The sequence below is a fragment of the Phoca vitulina genome, unplaced genomic scaffold, assembly GCF_004348235.1.
Source record: "Phoca vitulina isolate PV1807 unplaced genomic scaffold, GSC_HSeal_1.0 scaffold32, whole genome shotgun sequence".
Classification (NCBI taxonomy): Eukaryota; Metazoa; Chordata; class Mammalia; order Carnivora; family Phocidae; genus Phoca; species Phoca vitulina.
This window is the reverse complement of record NW_022589735.1, coordinates 8381151-8401730: the sequence shown is the minus strand read 5'-3', so window position 1 is coordinate 8401730 and position 20580 is coordinate 8381151. Positions and strand designations below refer to the sequence as shown.

Sequence of the window (20580 nt, the reverse complement as noted above, 5' to 3'; positions counted from 1 at the left end):
TATGCAAAGTTACTACAGTAAACACTTTACAACACTCAAAAGTGTTTTTATAAATGTAATCACAATGACATAAGGTAGCAGGAAAGAAATCTCATTTTACAGAATAGGAAAACAGGGTTTGGAAAGTTTATGGGTCTTGTTCACAGGAGCTCATACCAGATCAGGAGTTGTGATCCTTGCACTTTAATACAACACTACATCATACCCTGTCCATCTTAAGCATTTGACATAATATCAAAAAGAATTACAGCAAGTTAGCAGTTTTGTTTTCACTGGCTAGCAAATACTGAACACTGTGTTTTACTTCAGATATTCTCATGTAACCCTCAAAACACTGTAACAAAGATAATCTCATTGTCTTTATTTCATCGAAGATAAAACTGCAGTGTAGATGTTTTGCTCAAGGCCCCATGACTAAGGAAAACTGTGATGAGAAAATCCAAAGTCCTAAGCCTGTCCTAGAAAAAGCCCCCAAATAATTTGGCCCCGTAATTATCCAAACCCATTTGAATAACTCCATCACAAAAGCTCTGAAACAGAGCATCACACTTACCTAAGCTGATGTTCTCTGAGATTTGATAGTATTTCCATTCCATGAAGATAAGAATAAATAGTATTTAAATCCTGGAGAACAGAAAAAAATTTAGATTTTTCAAATGTATTTTTCAAAATACCTTAACACCCCACAATTCTGATTTTAAGCCAACAACTGTTTATGACAATACTATTAACTATGGAAGACTAATAAAATCTCTGAATTAAAAGAAATCTGAAAAGGTAAAGAGCTACTTCCACTCATACAGGAACCCCTCCCTCTTTAGGATGGCTGACGGTCTCTACTCAAGCAATGCCAGAAATCAAAAACTTCTCATTTCATATGAAAGTCTATTTCATTTCTAAGCAGATCTAACCCTTCTTCCTCAGTGACATCCAACTATTCAAAAAGAATTATCATATCGTCATAAGCTTTTAATTTATTATTTCCTCCAGATTATGCAGTCTCAATATTTGCAGGTTCCACATCTTTAAAAGCATCCTGGCTAACCTCCTTTGGACAGGACCCAATTTGTCAATATTCCTCTAAAAATATGACTTTCTAAAAAATCTTTTTCTAAAGAGACCCAAAGCGATATTAATCAACCACTAACAAAAAAAGTCCAGTGGGACAAGCCTGTTACTCTGTGAGAGAGGCCAGGAACTTTTCTCTAGTCCTCAGATAACTAGGTATTAAAACTCCCAGTATGATACAGTATAATCTCAGCCTAGAGGAGCGGCAGAGTAAAAGGCAGAATGCGGGAACAGCCCAAATTCCTGACAGAATGGTCTACTTTACCACTTACGTAGAATGCTGGTGCACAGAGATTATAAACAAGCTTAAATTCTCTATATAAAAGGTACATCCTTATTCTCTTATAAGGAACAATGCCTTTATACCAGGACAGGCAACTCCCCAACACTGCCCTCCTGCTTTGATATGCAATTGGCTAAGAGAATTATCAGATAACAGAAGAAAAAGACAGCTAAGACAACCTGTTTTTTTAACAGATTAATAAGAAAACATGGAGTCACTAAGAAAAAGAGCCATAATCTGTCATTCCAAAAATTACAACTACTAATTAACCATGATGGATTCAATGAACACACCATCTCTGCTAAATCCTTAGGAAAATGGAGTGAAAAATATTTTTTCTATATACATATATAAAGGATAAATTAAAAGGGAAAACCATAACAAATGAGAAAGGTCTATAAAATTCTTGACGACAGCAGGTAAGAGTAGTGATATGGTAAATTAATATTTCCAAAGATGGCTACAATGGTATTTCTTATCTTATATGCTCTTTCAATAGGACCTTACCACTCCATCAAAATTGGAATCTTATATGCCTTCCCCAAGAACCTGGTTGGTCCTTTGATTTGTTCAGATCAAAAGAATGTGGCAGAGGTAAAGATGTGTAACTTGTACAATTCAAGTACCCTGAGACCACCAATGATGTGAGGAAGCCCACTAGTCTCATGGAGAAAGGCCACGTGGAACAGCACCAAAGCATCAGATATGTAAGTGATGTCTTCTTAGACCAGTAGACAAATGGAACTGAGAGAATGATCCCAGCTGAGGTTCTGTGGAGCAAAAGAACCAACCACCCAGTCAAAACCTTCTGAATTGAAGTAATAAAGTCCTTGCCAAAGTCTAGCTCATAGTGAACTCACTGAGCTTGCAAATCCATCTAATAGTCCCTCTCAAATTCCTGAGTTTATAATTAGAATGTATATACTTGTTAGTTAAAATAACCCCCAAAATGGGTCCATGACCTATGTGGTAATAGCTCTAATAGTGGAAAAAGACAAGTGGAAACCTCCGAAATTGCCCATATCCCATTCTCCAGAAGAAAACAGTAAATAAAAGATAATATTGCTTCCATATAGGCAAAGGACAGCAAAGACTAGGGCGTCCAGTAAAGACTTGAGTATTCAATGGTGAAGGTCCCTACCATATACTGTCCTCAGAAAGTAAACATATCCTAAAAAAAAAAAAAAAAAAAAAATGCCTACAGATTGCCACAGACAACCAAATTCCAACCAATAGTCTCAACATAACATTGTTGCTGGAACTGATTAAGCCTCAGGTATTGATTTGGTGAATACATTTTTTTCCATTTCCATTACAAAAGATCATCAGAAACCGTCTGCATTCATGTAGGACAATATAAACTTACAGTTTTTCCTTAGGGCTATTTTAACACTCACTCTCACTTGATCTGAGCCAAAAGGCCAAGAAGCGATTAACTCTGTCACTCTAACATAACACAATGTGAAAACATCTAGACCTTCTGACCCATTACATAGTTGCTATCTTGCTGAATGGACAGAATGAACAAGAGAATGACCAAGAAGAGGCAGGTACCCTGGAGTCCTTGGTAACACACGCATACTCCATAAAGTGGGCAATAAACTCTATGAGGAATCAGACTATCACTTGCATGTTTTTAGGGGTGCAGTGATCAGGGGCATTTCAGGACATCTCCTATTAACAAAATGTTGGGGCTTCAACTTTAGGTCAAGATAGAGTAAGAGGGACTGGACTTACCTTCCACCGTAATCAACTAAAAATCAAAATAAATATATGAAATAACGTTTTTTCATGAGGTAAGACATCAGGAAACAAGACCATTTAACACCTGAGAGAAGAGAAACAAATGAGATGATTCATATGATGGTACCTTACTGCCTGCCAGTATCTTTAGTTGAGGAGAAGGAGGGGGCAGTCTAGAGAGTAGAAACTGGCTAGAGTTTGCAGAACATGAGAAAGCGTGTTACAGAGAGATAAAAGTATGTTCTGGAAACCTACAGAAGGTGCTCCTCAAGTCTTAAATTGAGTACTGATCATCCTATCATGTGGAAAAAAAAAACAGAACTCAGGGAAAGAACTATTTGAAAGAATTAAATAAGTCCTCAACAAGGAATGATTTTTGTCCCCTGGATGACAAGAGCAGTATCTAGAAACATTTTGGGTTGTCACAATTTAGTGTGGAGGTAGGGAGTGGTGCTACTAGCATCGAGCGACTAGAAGCCAAAGATGTTAGTAAACATCCTCCAATGCACAGGACAAGGACCCAGAATAAAGGATTATCTGGGCCAAAATGTCCATAGTGCTGAGGTTTGAACACCCTGGATCAGAGGGAACATATACCTGAAACTCACACAGGGACACGAAGAGTTCCTATTTCCATCAGGCAGAATAGAAAGTCTCATAATTCACAGTGCATTTAGTTTAGTACTCAGAAGGCTTTGGACTCAATATTGGGGCAAAATTAAACAGATTAAATTCTACTCTGGCACTATAAACACAGCTCAAAAAAAGGCCCCAAAAGAATCAAATAATTTCCAAGTCACTTAATTGTGTCCCAGAACAAAGTTGAGTAACATTTATAAGAAATATGAAAACCGGGGCGCCTGGGTGGCTCAGTCGTTAGGCGTCTGCCTTCGGCTCAGGTCATGATCCCAGGGTCCTGGGATTGAGCCCCGCATCGGGCTCCCTGCTCGGTGGGAAGCCTGCTTCTCCCTCTCCCACTCCCCCTGCTTGTGTTCCCTCTCTTGTTGTGTCTCTCTCTGTCAAATAAATAAATAAAATCTTAAAAAAAAAAAAAAAAAAAAGAAATATGAAAACCCCAGTGCATAAAAAGGTAAAAATCACAATCTCTGGTATTCAATCAAAAATTACCAGGCATGCAGAGAAGGAGGAAAAAATGACTCATAATGAGGAGAAAAATCAATTAAAACCCATTTACCAATTACACAGATAATAGAATGAGTAAGAAAAACCATTTAAAACGTATTAAAATTATATTCCATATATTCAGGAAGATACAGAAAAGATTAAGCATGTAAGAAAGGACATTAAAAAAACTTCAGAGATGAAAACAGTATCTGAGATGTACAATACACTGGATGGGATGAATAGCACAATAAGACTTTGCAGAAGAAGAGGTTAATAAACTTGAATACACAAGAATAGAAAGCAAAAAGAAAACAGAAAAAGATGGAAAAAACTTGAACAGAGCACTAATGAATTGTGGAACAACTTCAAGCAGCCTAACAAAAGTGTAACTGGAGTCACTGCAAGGCAGAGGGAGAACAAAGGAAAAAAACTGAATTATGGAAAATATCCCCTTTTTGATGAGAACTATAAACTTACACATCCAGGAAGTTCAACAAACCCCAAGCACAAGAAATACTAGGAAAACAGCACCAAAGCACATCAAGACCAAACTGCTTTTAAAAAAATGATGGAGACAAAACTATAAAAGCAGCTCAAGAAACAAGATAAATTACATAAAGATTAGAATTACAGCAGGCTTCTCGTCAAAAACAATGCAATCCAGACAACTACTGTAGTAACATCTTTAAAGTCGCAAAAGAAAAACAATTATCAACCTAGATTTCTATTGCCAGTCAAAACAGCTTTCAAAAACAAAGGGAAAATATTTTTCACATATATAAAGTTTGAATGAATTAATCACCTGCAGACCTGCCCTATAAAAGAAATGTTAAAAGTCCTTCATAAAGGAGGAAAAACAATACCAGATGGAAATTTGAAACTACACAAAGGAATGAAGAGAACTGAAAATGGAAACTACATGGGAAAATATAAATCTTTTTTTCTAATTATTTAAACAATAATCAACAGCTTAAAAAGCATTAACAAAAAGGGCACCTGGGTGGCTCAGTCAGTTGAGCATGCCAGACTCTTGGTCTGACCCAGTCATGATCTTGGGGTGATGGGATGAATCCCTGATATCTGTGTTGGGCTCTGAGCTCAGCATGGATTCTGCCAGGGATTCTTTGCCTCCCACCTCCCTCTTCTAGCGCCCCTCACCCCGCTTCTGAGCATGCAGGAGCTCTAAATAATAAAATCTTAAAAAAAAAAAAAAAAAATTTAACAAAAAAGATGACAACAAAAATGTGCTGTGGGCTTACACTATGCATACAACTAAAATGTATCTCAATAAGAGCACAAAGGACAGGAGGTAAAAATGGCAATGCACCGTTGTAAGGTTCTTACACCACAGGTGAAATAGTATAATCTCACTTGAAGACAGACTGGGATAAATATGAAATGTATACTGTAAACCTTAATAAATCTCATATTTTGCAGATATCCTTGTATTCTCTCTCATATATAACACATCCTTGTGAATGAGAACAGTATTAGTTCTTTCCCAGTCTGGGTCCTTCCCCCCACCCTCCTTTTTCTTATAGGTGTGGCCACACATACATAACTGCTGGGGCCCCACCCTTTACGTTAAAAGTCATAACCCAAAATGCCTGTCCTATGGAAATGTGCAATTTATTTCTGACATAAAGCTAATTTTGTTTTAGTGGCAAACAAGTTAGAACTCCCATAATGTGACCTGCCAAATAAGGATAGGCTAGTGTCAAAAAGTGCCAGAATTTTCTCAGATTCTCAACTAAATTTATGTCATATAATTTCCGTTCTCAATTCAGAGGACATTTTGGGAACAACATCGATAACGCCACTAATAGTTGACGAAGAATTTGGAACTCACTTCTCAATTTTAAACTCTAAGCAAGAATATAATTCACAAGTTCTTGAAATATATATGTGATTCTTCGGTTCTCTGCGTAAAGACAGGCTGATGAAGTTTATCAATTTTAGATTCTAAAAGCCCTTCTTCAAATATCTGTAAGTTTTTACTGTTAGTTCCCTTCAATTTTATTTCAGAGGGACCATATGGCCAAATGAACATGTAGTTCTCCAAAAGCATCTACAAATGCTGACTGCGTGGACCCAAATAGAAATATTAGCATTATTCCTATCAGGGGTTGGCAAACTTTTTCTATAAAGGGTGAGATAGTAAATATTCTAGGCTTTTTAGGTCATATGATTTTTGTCACAACTATTTAACTTTTCCTTTGTAGCATGAAAACCATAAAAATGTAGGTAAACGAATGGATGTGGCTGCATTCCAATAAAGTCTTATTTACAGAATAGTTGGTAGGCTAATTTGGCCCCCAGGCCATATCTTGCCAACTACTAAAATTCAGATGGTCAAAAATATCCACCAAGGAAGTCAAGCCATGAAAGAACTCTTTGGAGAATACTTCAGCTTATGAATTTTGGTGGAAGCTGAAAACACCAGATTTTCATTTTTCAAACCTCACATAAAACTAAAGCATGGACAAATGATCCAAGTGCTACTAATCAGACACACATGTCCAAAACTTAGAATACAGTGATACCGACAAACAAGAACTGCACACAATCAATGCTGGCAGTTAGTGGTAGCAGCAGGGTCAGTCAACATATGCAGTATATAGTGTAGGTGGTCAACAGTCCAAGTAGTGGACTGCTTGGGGTTAGGAGTAGGAACATGGCTGTCTAGCCCCAAGTCTACTTCTCCAGTAATCCCAGCAATTCTGTAGCGACCCAGTATCCTTTTATACCTTTTCTTTAAAGTGGACAGAACTGGGCTCTGTTTCATTTAAGTTTACAACCCCGACAGACCCTTAGACCAGCACCATCAGCCTCACTTGGGAAATTGGTAAAAATGTAAATTCTCAGGCCCCATTCCAGACTTAGTTAATCAGAATCTCTGGTGTAGCCCCCAGCAATTTGTGGTTTAATAAGGGCTCTAGGTAGTTCTGATGCATACTAAAGTTTGACAACCACTGGCTGACAGGTAGGATGTATGCCACTCTGTTATTTGGCTGATAACCTATTAATGAGAAAGGGAATTAATCACTGAGATGCCTAGTAAATCCTGGTCCCTACAATGCACCTGGTTTGAGGGTCATAAGATGCTAAGCACTCAAGAAAGAACAGAAAAGACGCTCCCAGAACAAAGGACGATTGTAGTAGTAAACTGGCTAATTCTCCCACATGATGTGGGTGGTTATGGTATTTTGTTTAAATGGGACAGCAAGTAGTTGTTGACTGTGTAAAGCTGGGCATAGAAAGGAGCTTCTTGTAGGGTTTTTTGTTTTGTTTTAAGCAGGCTCCACGTCCAATGTGGGGCTCAAACTCACAGCCCCAAAATCAAGAGTAGCATGCTCTACCGACTGAGCCAGCCAGGCACCCTGGTTTCTCGTAGTTTTTGTACCAACTATCTCTGAGACAGGCTTGTGGTAGTATTATTAGGCTTGGTGTGTCCAAGACCAATAAAACCTATTATAGAAAGTCAAAACAAAAAAAACATGACAGAAACAGGCCATAAGTCTTATAGATACTTCTTGGTGGTAAAAAATTTAAACGGTACATTCAAGGAGGTATTAATCATTTACACAGTGCACACCTGAAAGCTGCTCTACAGAGCCTGAAAGAGGGAAGTCACGATGAAGATGGAAAAACTAGGAAGTCATGACATTTCAGATCAGCAACACCAGAATGAGCCACCTGTTCTGAAACTACAACATACTGCAGAAATTAACCAGAGCTATTAGAAGAAAAAATACCAGCTCTGGGCTAGGGAATAAAATAATGGGTTCCACTTGGGCAAAAAATGGTGAGGAAGCGGTGATGACTCAGAGCTTCCTAAAACAGATCAACCATACCCTCTCAGCCAGTTATGTAAGTGACGGTGGGCAGGCTGAGGTGGGTGGTAATACTGCCATCCTACAACAAAGCAGCTATCTTTTTACACCCTTCAAACATTCCAAACCTAATGAATTCACTGTAGGCATATCTAATGGTTCAATTTCATTTTAAAATGAAATATGAAATTCTAATCTGCAGCTCTGTATGAAGAATTAACAATCCTTTTAAGTATACCTTCTAATTAAGGAGATTGTGCCAAAGCAGTGTGCTGCTCCTGGAGTAACTCCATCTTTCAATTCTACTGATGGCCATCCTACACATGCTTAGACACCCCAACCAAAACTTGGAAAACTTAGACTGGAATGCTTAAAGTAACTATATTTTTCTGTTTCTTCAACTCTAAAACTAATGAATTTCTTGTCATCACATGCAACTTTCAATACAACATCAATTACTTAAAATACTCATTAATGAAGATATTTTACTCAATTATCTTCTTCACCTGGAAAGCAAGTACATCCCTCGAATTTTAACAATGAAAAATCTCTCAGGGTGGATCCTAAGAGCAGTACAGATTTGATTCCAAGATATATTCTGCAGCTACAAGTCTATACACAAAAACTTATGGTGAAGAATCCTCTACAAATCAATGTTAGGCTGAAGATGGAATAACAACGTAGTAAACCTAGAAATCTGGAGACAGACCTGGGTTCAAACTATGCCTTTATCAGTTACTAACCAGTAATCTTAGATTATTTGCTTAATGTTTATTACTTGTACAAAAGGAATGATAAAATACCTCCCTTTGAACATTTTATGTTCAAAGGTAAATGTTAAGTGTGTAGCACAGGAACTATCACATGGTGAAGAGTTAACGAATGTTAGCATTATGTGTTTATATATAGGTACGCATTATAAAATTACAAAACAATGATTAAATTACATTCAGCACACTATTAAAGCTATTTTGAATGTTTTTCACAATAGCTCCGAGCAAACAACACCATACGTTAAACATAGAATTCTATTCCATTGGTTTTCTCATCCATGTGGTGTAAATATATTCTGCAAATTGGCAGTAAAGAGCTACACAACACTTACCACACCTGGAGCCCAGCCCCTCGTTTCTAAATACCATTTCCTACTAAAAGAACCAGGGTTCCTTGGGTAAGTGGCTGATTTCAACTAGGGCATGGAAAGTACAAGCCTGGAGTATCTTTTTGTGCCAGAAAGATTACTTAAAGACTAATGGGGTCATGTCAAAAGGACATAGGAGAGAACTTTGAAAGGGCTTCCACTGGCTAAATTTGGGGTAATCTAATAAACAAAAAGAATGAAAATATTAAAAATACAAAAATAATCCTTGAAATAGTCTTTTTTTTTTTTTAGAGGAGGAGGAGCACAGGGAAAAGTGGGAAAGTTCTTCTATACAGAATACCAGCTATTATATAATTGTAGGAGAAATATACAATTAGAAAATTATCACTTTGTAACAGCAAAGTAAGTTATTTAAGCAAAGATCAACAACATGCTAAAGCCAATGGGTCCAACACTGGTGAAAGACAAGGTATCTACCCTTTGGCAAAGTATCACCTCAAGGATCACTTCTAACTTGCAGCACTGTACCTTTACAACAAAGAGATACAGGTAATCAAATTTCGCATCCCCCATAATGGAAAGAACAGATAATGTGCCTTCTGATGTGACAATATTCAAAGTACAGAACATCACGGGGAGCCTGGCTGGCTCAGTTGGAAGACCATGTGACTCGATCCCAGGTTGTGAGTTCAAGCCCCAGGTTGGGTGTAGAGATTACTTAAGAATAAATAAATAAATAAACTTTAAAAAAAAAAAAAAAAGTACAGAACATCACCCATACAGTTCTTCAAGAAAATAATTTCACCTAAATCTCATCATGAAAATCTAGGTGAAACTAAATTATGATATATATATATATTTTTAAAGATTTTATTTATTTGACAGAGAGAGACACAGCGAGAGAGGGAACACAAGCAGGAGGAGTGGGGGAGGGAGAAGCAGGCTTCCCGACAAGCAGGGAGCCCGATGTAGGGCTTGATCCCAGGACCCTGGGACCATGACCTGAGCCAAAGGCAGACACTTAATGACTGAGCCACCCAGGCGCCCCCAAATTATGACATATTCTAAAAGACAACTGGCCAGATTCTTCCTAAGTCATGTTTATGAAAGAAAGAAAAAGGCAGGAGAACTGTTCTCTCTTAAAGACGACTAAGGGCACCTGGCTGCCTTACTCAGAAGAGCATGTGACTCTTGATCTCGGGCTTGTGAGCTCAAGCCCCACACTGGGTGTACAGATTACTTAAATAAACTTAAATAAAATAAAATAAAAAAACAAAGAAGACTGAAGAAACCTAACCACCAAATGTAATGTACCCTGACTGGATCCTAGATTGTAAAATATAAGAGCCATCTTAAAGATACGGTGAGGGGTGAATTGTTATCAGGTCTGCAGTTCACTTTCAAATGGTTTAGCAAAATAAAGTATATGCTAGAGAGAAGGACATAAAATAAATACGGCAAATTATCACTCTGGGTGAAGAGTATATAGTACAGGACCAAAAAAAAAGGGGGGGGGGATACTATTCTTCCCATGTTTCTGTAGTTTTGAATTTCTCAAAACAGAAAGATGGGGGGGGCAACACATGACTGTTTCCTGTTTACTCCATAGGGTGACAGACATTTCTAGCTTTCCCTAAACTTCAAGTCTCATTTAATGATCTGCATTCTTTTTTTCATTATCTTTTCCTATGCATCCCCAATCATCACCATATGTTGACCTGTGTCCATGACACACTGCTCCCAGGAATGTTCTCTGGGAAAGCTCACCTCGTTCCATCACTGTATCAGAATTTAGTCTTATCTCACTATACAACTGGGTATACATTTTTTAAAGTAAACTAGAACTTTTTATTTGTAGATTAAAATACATTGCTTAACTAAATTACCTGAACATTAAATTTCATTAATAAAAACTCTAACACTAAAAAGTTATAGCCTGAAATTTTTAGAGATGAAAATCCCAAATATTATGCTTAAACATTAGAACTCCAATAATTAACCTCTGAAATAATGTATCAAAAGATCAAGGATTTAATTTCTTCTAAGGTCAAAGTTTAGGCTGAAGTTCACCCTTCTGGTCCCACTATGTATTACGCAGTCACCCAAGATTAATTCCAAGTTTCACATGCACTTTTCAATCCTTCTCTCTCTCCGTAATTTTTTTTTATAGTATTTGCTGACACATTCATCACTCATTCCCTCCTCCTTCCTAAAACTCTTTTCCTCCCATCCCTTCTGTAATATGGTTCTCTCTGGGTTCCTGTCCAGATGGAAAACATTTAGTAACAACTACAAGCACATAATGTGAAATTAGGACACCTAGATTTGAATCCTGACTCCATAGTTTCCTAGTTGTGTGAACTCAGACAAGTTAGTCTGTGATTCGGTTTCCCTATATGTAAAATGCGGATAACACCTTCTTTCAGAGTGTTTTTGGAAGGATTAAATGTGTATAAAGGTCTTTCTTTTTTCTTTCTTTTTTTTTTAAAGTGACAGGCATCCAATAAGTACCACAGCATATAAATCTTAGCTGTTATTATTGCTATTATTACCTTTCTGCTCTAGGTGCTCCTGAGTCTCCTTCACAGGCTTTGCCTTCTTATTCCCTTGAATGTTTATAGATGTTCCCATAATTGTGACATCCACCCTTTCTTTACTAGAGACTCCCTACCACCAGTAAAATCCTCCACATCCATAGTTTCAACTACCATATACATGTTAATGACACCCATATTTGTATTTCTAGCCCAGAGCTCTCTAGCAAAACTTACAACCTACACATTCTAGAGCATAATGAACACTTTCACCTGGGAGATCCATCAGCATCTCAAATGCAATAAATGCAAAGCTAAACTCATTATTTATACTCCTGTGTCTTCCTCCTAGGTTCCCTGATTTACGTGATACACTCTTCTTCAATGACTCTGGCCAGAAATTTGTCAATTCTATTTCATAAATGTCAACTCTATTTCACCATCCCACCTGGAGCAATTTGGGGATTTATTATTTCTCACTGGGTAAGAGAAAACAGCCTTCTTGCATCTAAGTCTGACACCCTGTAATCCACTCTTCATAGTCCTGCCAGAGTTAGCTTTCCAAAAAGCAAATATAAACTTCTTAAAGAGAAAACAGTCCTTCATGATCTGGATCCTGGCCATGCCTCTAGTGTCCTATCTTGTACTACTCACCTACCCAGGCAACTTGCATGTTTGTGCCAAGCTCATCTTGTGGCCTTGACAAATACTGTTCCCTTTTCAGGAAACACATACTATCCCTTCTTCACCTAACATTTACATATTCTAATCTACACGCAAGTCAGGATTCCCTTTTCTAAAACAGCATGAATAACACCTGCCTACTCTTTACTCTTCTCTCCCCAAAGTCCTCCTATAAACTCCTGAAGGCTTCATTTTACATCTATCACAGTACTACGGCAGTATTTTAACTGTGTATTTGCCTATATCCTCCCATAAAGAAAGAACTTTAATCTTTTATCCTTGGCACTTAAAAAAAAAGTACTTAAAAAATATTTACCACACAAATATACATTAGGCACTCTTCCTTAAAAAAAGTATGTATTCAACTCGGCCTCATTTAAGGAGCTCAGCCAACTCCAGCTGGCACTTGTGACACAAACTCTTTTGTAAAAATAATCTGTGATGAAGCCTTTTCCTATTAGTTGAATGCTTTTAAAAAGCCAATGTGGAACACACTACCACCCTTTGAAAACAAAAGTTTAAGTTATAAAACAGAATGGTGTAAGAAACCACTGACACAGATATCAAGTACACCTGTTTTCATCCTACATAAAACTTGAAAATTCTAAACTTCCATTAAATCTACACAGCACCTTTAAGTACTGCATATAGCACAGGCAAGATAAAACAAGGCAAATTTATTCAGGAAAATATTAGGCATCTGTAAAGATGACAAAAGTTCAAAGCTTAAAACATAACCTAAAGTTCACTGTTCTGCTATAGAGAAAGCAGTGGGGTGCTACTAGACTGAGGAAGTTACCGATGAATCATGTGACCTTGAGCAAGACATTTACCTCTCAGGAGTTCAGTTCCTTTATCTGTATGCAACTCTTACCACCAGCTCTTGACCTCGCCAGCCACACTATTTCTAGAAGTGCTATATATACGTTCACAAATACATAGCTACTTTAGCTATGTACTAAGTGTCCTGTCCAATGAGCCCCACTATCTCTGCCACATGACAAAGCCTAAAGCCCTCCAGCTGCCAAAGCTTTAGTTTATGGCAAAGTAGTGGAAAGGGCCTAATGGTGGAGAACATCAAACAGGGGCTGCTTAGGCCTCCATAATTTCATGTTCTCAATAAAGCGGCTCGTTCACTTTTTATTTACAGCAAGACCTCAGTTTAACAGGCCCAGGGCCAGATAATAACCACAATGTTAGAGAGCTCACAATCACTCCATCCCTTCCAAAGAAGAGGACTTCTCATCATGCCTGGCTGCTCCTCACTTTTGTTGAATTCTCTTGGGGAAGCTCCTCGCTCTCTTCAAAACAAAATTTTATGATGTCCAAACTCCTGAATGGCTACAGTTTTTTTTCTCAAGGTAGGAATCTCTAATACATGTAAAATGAGGTGCCTAGAAGAGATGCTGTCTAATGAAGGCCCCATCCAGATCTATATTCTCTTTCTATCCAGTTGAGTTTACAAATGAAGGCTACAGGGCCCCACAAGGATAAATAAGTTCTTTTACTTCCCAAAAACCCTCTGAACGTGCATCTGCTGTAGAAAAGCACAAGAGAATCTTTGTTCTGCCACCCTCAGGGATGTGCACAGTGACTCACTCTAAAATGATTCCAAGTACAATGATGCGCTTTCGCCAATTCAGAAAAAAACCTCTACAAGTGTATATTTAAGGATTATTCTAAATTCTGAAATGGATTAAAACTACAAGAACACTACGTTTTACATTCTTACAGTCCTAGCCACCTCTTCAACTTTTTCCCATAAAAATAAGCTAGGTTTGTTTTTTTTAAAACCTTTTTCTGACTGTAAAAAGGTAATTATATTAGCACCTAGCTGAGCATGTAATTTTTGCCCAGGAAAAATTTTAAGTCATCTGGTTAAAATCATATGAGCAATTAAAACCGATATTTATCTATACTTCTCTCAGAATTTCCTGCACATTTGTTTTTCGTGTCTGTGTTTTAAAAACCGTACAAAAAAGAAGTTCCTGTTTCAAGGTATGACTACATTTCTTCTATCTGTATTGTTTATGAAGAACTGCCAGGTAAAACAGTCTCTCTATGGCAACTGTACTTTATTCATATTTTAATTAGAGTATTAATAGCAAATTTGGCCATTTTTGCCAAACTTCATCAGTCTTTTAATCTCAGCACTTCAAATATTAGACCAATAGAAACCACCACTAAAAGAGGGAAACAGTATTTTTCACATTCCTTTTCTTCTTAAAGTCATTTACAAATATGTGGATACCTACTATGTACTAAGTATTGCATACTATGCACTGGGACATTAGGATACTTTGTCTTCAAGGAGCTCATATTCCAGCCACATAGACAAACACGCAAGTAACCATACCACGGTAATTACTGTGGTGCAGGAAGGTATGAACTATCCTGGGAACACTGAGAAGGAGTGGAAAAGTAAGGATATCTGCAGTTTTACAGATGAGCACTGGAGATGACACTTCAGTGAGGAGACTGAACTTGCCAAGTCAGGGGATGGCTTTCCAGTCAGAGGAAATGGCAAGCTAATATGTATGCTACCCTTTACTGAGTGTTTATTATGACAGGCACTTGCTAAATATTTAGTCCACACAACAATCCCAAAATGATATTTGGTCTTAGAAAAGTTAGGCAACTTGCCTAGGATCACTCAAAGTCTCAGTGCTGGAGCCTATGTTTGAAGTAGTCTTACCCAAATGCAAAATCCAGGGCTATAAACACTGCTATAACCATACTTTCCAAGCTGTATAAAGCATAGAGACAGGAGACTATGACACAATGGACAATGGTTCTCACCTCTCTCTGTATATCAGAACTACTTAAGAAGCTCTCTAAAAGTACTAATGCTTGGGGCGCCTGGGTGGCTCAGTTGGTTAAGCGACTGCCTTCGGCTCAGGTCATGATCCTGGAGTCCCGGGATCGAGTCCCACATCGGGTTCCCTGCTTGGCGGGGAGTCTGCTTCTCCCTCTGACCCTCCTTCCTCTCATGCTGTCTCTCATTCTCTCTCTCGCAAATAAATAAAATCTTAAAAAAAAATAAATAAATAAAAGTACTAATGCTTAACACTCCATTCCAAAATGTTCTCACCCAAGAAATAAAGGGTAGGCATAGACATTCAAAAAAAAGTTCCCTACAATGAGATATATAGCCTAGATGGAGAGTAAGGTGTTTCAATATTTTAAGTAGTTAATATGCATGTTTGGGGGAAGGGACGATAAGGCTAGAGTCCCACGCAGAAGATCATGGAGGACTTTACCTCTATATAAATTCACAAAAAGTACTTGCTACCTTTGCTTTCTTGAGTCTTATTCTCTTCAACCCACTGCAATCAGGATCTTTATTCATCAGTACAGTGAAATCATTCTAATAGACATAATCCAAAGAATTTATAAGTCCTCCCTTTTCTTAAACTCTCAAAGTATCTGACATTAGTGATTAGGGATTTGTCTGAAATGCCCTCTTGTAGCAGCACTCTTCTGTTCTCATCCTACCTCTCTAACAATTTCTTTTCACTCTTTTTTGCAGTTTTCTTTTCCTTGTCCCATCCTTTTAATAGTGGAACACCCAAAAGGGCTGTCCTACTCTCATATCACTTTTCACCCTTGTCATTCCTACCAATCTCATGACTTCACCTATAACCCATATGCCGTAAACTCTCACATCAACTCAGACCCAGAGCCTGGTTTAACCTGAAGCTCCAAATTCTTACAGAATATCCCTACCTGTATCACCTGCATGGAGTCCAAAACCACTTCCAAAACTTAATCTCTTCCCACCCTAATTCTGCTTAATAACGCACTGTTAAACAGGCGGTTACCCAAATCAACAATCTAGAAATCATCTAAACTCCTGTTTTGCTCTTGCACCCAGTCGAAACCTGTTTCCAACAAGCAAAAGACAGGAAGCCAGACTTAACCTGGTATATTAGAGAACCCTGAGAGGAACATAAGGGCATGGTGCATCTTGGCCTTAAATGCAGCTTCTGGGGCTGAGAAGCAATTATCTCAAAAGTAGGTATGAACAGAGTGAGGCAGACAATTCTAAAAGGTAGCCAAAAGGGTGAGTTAGGATAAAAAGGATAGGCAGATGGAGATCAAGAAAATCACCAAGACAGGTGATTCAAAGTCCAGTCCAGGGGTAAAACACAAAAAACCAAGTCCTCTTGGTTGCTGCAAATAATATACATTGTATGATTGCACTCAGAAGTTCAAAAGTAGGCAGAACACATTTATGATAAAAGATGTCAAAAAAGTGCTTTCCTCTTGGAAAGGGTACTGATTGGGAGGGGCAAAGGGGGAGTTTCTGGATAGGTGGTAATATTCCATACCCCGATTTGGGTGGTAACTAAATATATCTGTAAAAATTAAGCTGGCCATCTAGTTAGGATGTGTGGACTTCATCCTATGTGTATTATAGTCCATTTCAAACTTTTAAGAAAAAGCCTGGTGGGAGGCAGATACTCCCAATTCCAGTCAGTGACCACTTGGGCCAATTCTAGCTCCTCACTACCCCATTCTCCCATAGACAACTGCCTTATCTCACAATTGAACTACTTCATTTGTTTGATGTGAGAGTTTACAGCAAACCAGGACCCTATCTCCTGGTTTCCCTGTCATCCTGATATAATCATTAATAGTCTTCTCTTTCATTCATAAACGTATCCTGGTTTGGACAAAATGTATGTTCACCCTACCTATAAGCCTTTCTGCTTTAGTTATAGCACCCCTCTTCTCCCCAATACATCTTCAACAACGCCTACAGAGTAATCTTTGTAAAGCTGATCTTATTTTCAGGCTTTAAACCCTCCAATGCTTCTCCTTTATTCGTAAAATCAAGTTCAAATCCTTGAAATGATTCAACTGCTAGTATATCCAGATTTAACATTTAACCCCCAACACACCATACACAGTATTTTGCAAAGTTTATTATCACATCCCTCCCAAGAGGATTTTCAGACATTTTTTCCAAAATGCTGCCCCACCCCCAATTAAATACTAAGGAATAAGATTCAGTCTTTTAAGGCTATAAACCATACTAAGGTCTAAGATTTTTTTCACTACTCCCCTAAAAAATAATTCTTGTGGGGCACCTGGATGGCTCGGACAGTTGGTCAGTTAAGCTTCCTACTCTTGATTTTGGCTTAGGTCATGATCTCAAGGTCATGGGATTCAGCCCCATGTGGGGCTCCCCACTCAGGGCGGAGTCGGCTTATCCCTCTCCCTCCCCTTCTGCTCCTCCCCCTGCGTGAGCACACGTGCTCTCTCTCAAATACATAAATCTCTAAAAAAAATAGTAATAATTTCTGTCCCTTTGGGGATGATATCACCCCAACTGGGAATGCATGCTTACAGAGTGGCTTCTTGTTCTACACATATACTTTTCCTTCACTCTTCTTGCTGCCTGGAATGACTTCCCTTCTAGATGTCATCCAGACAGCTGTTCACCATGTTTAAGACTCCATTAACTGCGGGTGCCTGGGTGGCTCAGTTGGTTAGGCGACTGCCTTCGGCTCAGGTCATGATCCTGGAGTCCCGGGATCGAGTCCCGCATCGGGCTCCCTGCTCAGCGGGGGGTCTGCTTCTCCCTCTGACCCTCCACCCTCTCATGCTCTCTCTCTGTCATTCTCTCTCTCTCAATAAATAAATATCTTAAAAAAAAAAAAAAAAAAAAAAAAAAAAAATTTAAAAAAAAAAAAAAAAAAAGACTCCATTAACTGCTCCTCAAAGTTTTTCCTTTTCCCACTTGCAGTCCAAAGTATCCTATTGTCACTAACAACCTTAACATTTTACTAATGTTTCCATGACCATCTCTTAACTCACTGAAGAACAGGGACCATATCCAATTTCTTTCTACAATACTTGTAGTATTTTAGTATTATGTCTGACATATTTATTAAATGAAAGGACATATTAATGTTATTTACCTAGGTGAGATAATACAACTGTTTACCTCAGACAGCCCCTCTTTAACCTGTTATTCTGATATAAATATTAATAGCACCTCTTTTAACTTGCAAAAATGATTTGGATAACTTATATTGCTAACTTATCTAGGCAGTGGGCAATTCTCATCAAGAGTGAAACATGATGATATGTATTAAAAAGTAGACTGTAGCAGTAAAATAACAATAAATAAAATGACTCAAGTACAATAGTCAAAGGAAAATGATGTAAGGGCCTGAACTAGGGTAGCAGAGCACGGGAAAAAAAGGTAGAAAGAGATTCAGGACATAAAATCAACAAGGTTTAGTGGCCAGTTGGACAGAGAGAAGATTATCATGGAGAATCAAGAGTCGAAACATGAATTTCTAGCCTGAGCAACTGGGGCAGTCACCAACAGAATATTAAGAGGGAATGATGAAGCTTCAATTTAGGACTACTGATTAAAGAACCTGGAGGACAATTTAATGGATGTATGGATCCAAAGCACATGAAAGGGGGTAAGAAGGACCAGGTGTCAGCCTATAAATATTAACTGAAGCCAAGTTGCTGAATGAGGCTTCTCAGGAAGTACAAAATCAACAATTCTATCGATAAAAACTATTACCTTTTTAACAGGAGGACTATACAAAATGAATTCTAAATTTTGTTTTAACACATTTATTCATTATTTAGTACATGCAAAGCATGATATTAAACACTTATGGAAATAAACCCCAAGAGTTAAGATAAGGAGCTCACTCTGAAGTAAAAAAAGAAAGGTTATCGACAAAGAATGGTGTTGCATATGGACTGAGTTGAGGAAGGGCCAAATTCAAGACCTTAATTTTGACTGTACTATCTTTAATTTTGCTAGAAGGACTCAAAATGAGTACCTTACACCTTTCATTGATATAGAGCACTTAGCTTCGCAGAGTACTTAAGTCTAAAATTTTCCACTTAAAAAAAAATCTTTGTGAAGTGGAAAAGGAAATCAGAGAACTAGCTCAGGAAAGACAATGGGCTATGTAGCTGGAACTACGAAGTAGGAGAGATAGCAAGAACGTAAAAACTGTGTTAGAACACAGTTCTAAGTGGTATATTGTACAACACGTTTCCACATTCCATGTCTGGCTCACTAAGATTAAGTCTGAGATGATAATTTCACGTAAGGGCAACAGATGGTTCAAAATAAAGGGACTATTAGTTTTGTCCCAGAAACAAATAGAAGACTTCTATACTCATTACACACTGCAAACATCTGATTACAAGATTATAAGACAGTGATTCTTACCTATTTGTCTATTTTTTCATAATGCTTTGCACCCACTAAGCATTCAAGAAAAAATAAGTTGAATGTATTTTATCCCCTTCTATTACACACTTTATTCGTTTGGCTTTTCTTCTCCTGCACTGTTTCTCCCACTCATTCTCTTTTGCTGGTCTCTGCTCTTCTCCCCTGATGTTGTAGTAATCAAGTGTGCCATGGGGCTGTCTGTAGTCCTCTTCTCTTCTCTGTGTACACTCACCGCCTTGGTAATTTCATCTAGTCTCATGACTTGAAACAGTATCTACTAGCGAATGAATATAAAATATATAATATATATAATACATAATATAATATATAAAATATAAAAAATCTCCAGCCCAGCCCTCTCTATAGAAATACAAATTTGTATACGCAACTCCTTACTCAACATTTCTAATAGACATTTCAAACTTAACATTTTCAAAACTGAATTCCTGATCTTCTCTCCCAAAACCTACTCCTCCAGCAGCTTTTCCCATCTCTGACACCAGCTGAAACTCTTTGATGGTAACTCCAATACTGATTTTCAGGCCAAAAACCTTGAAACCCTGCTCGATGCTTTTCTTTCCCCCAAAGCACATGGTTAATTCATTAGCAAATCCCGTTGGCTAAACCTTCAAAATATTTCTGTAATTGATTACTTCTTGCCACCTGCCTTATTATCACTTCAGTCTGAGTTAACAATCAGCTCTGCCCGACTTCAACATGATAGCCTCTAACTGACGTGCTTGCTTCTTTCTACCCTTGCTCCCATATAATCTATTTTCAACCCAGCAAGCAACCAGGGGGCTCTTTAAAAAGTTAAGTAGGATAATATCACCCCTCTGCTTCAAAATCCTCTGGTACCCCTCCCCCTTTCACACAAAATAAAAGTTAAGGAATTTCCAATGACTTACAAAGATCTTAATGATACACCCCCTCCTACACTACCATTACTGTCTAACTTCATCTCTTACAATTCTCACCCGTGTTTACTC

The 20580-nt window shown here is 38.0% G+C and overlaps 1 protein-coding gene across 6 annotated transcripts in view; it reads right to left on the bottom strand.

Moving 5' to 3' along the window:
• RAPGEF6 (Rap guanine nucleotide exchange factor 6) overlaps nucleotides 1-20580 on the bottom strand; it is a 196634-nt gene that overhangs the window by 173680 nt on the left and 2374 nt on the right. For 4 of the 6 annotated variants that reach the window (XM_032425417.1, XM_032425422.1, XM_032425416.1 and 1 more), the window contains exon 2: nucleotides 554-624. In XM_032425417.1, coding sequence (XP_032281308.1) covers nucleotides 554-624 — 71 coding nt within the window. Of the gene's footprint in view, nucleotides 1-553; nucleotides 625-1977; nucleotides 2073-20580 lie in introns of those variants that run through there. The other 2 variants (XM_032425421.1, XM_032425418.1) reach the window with 2 other exon arrangements.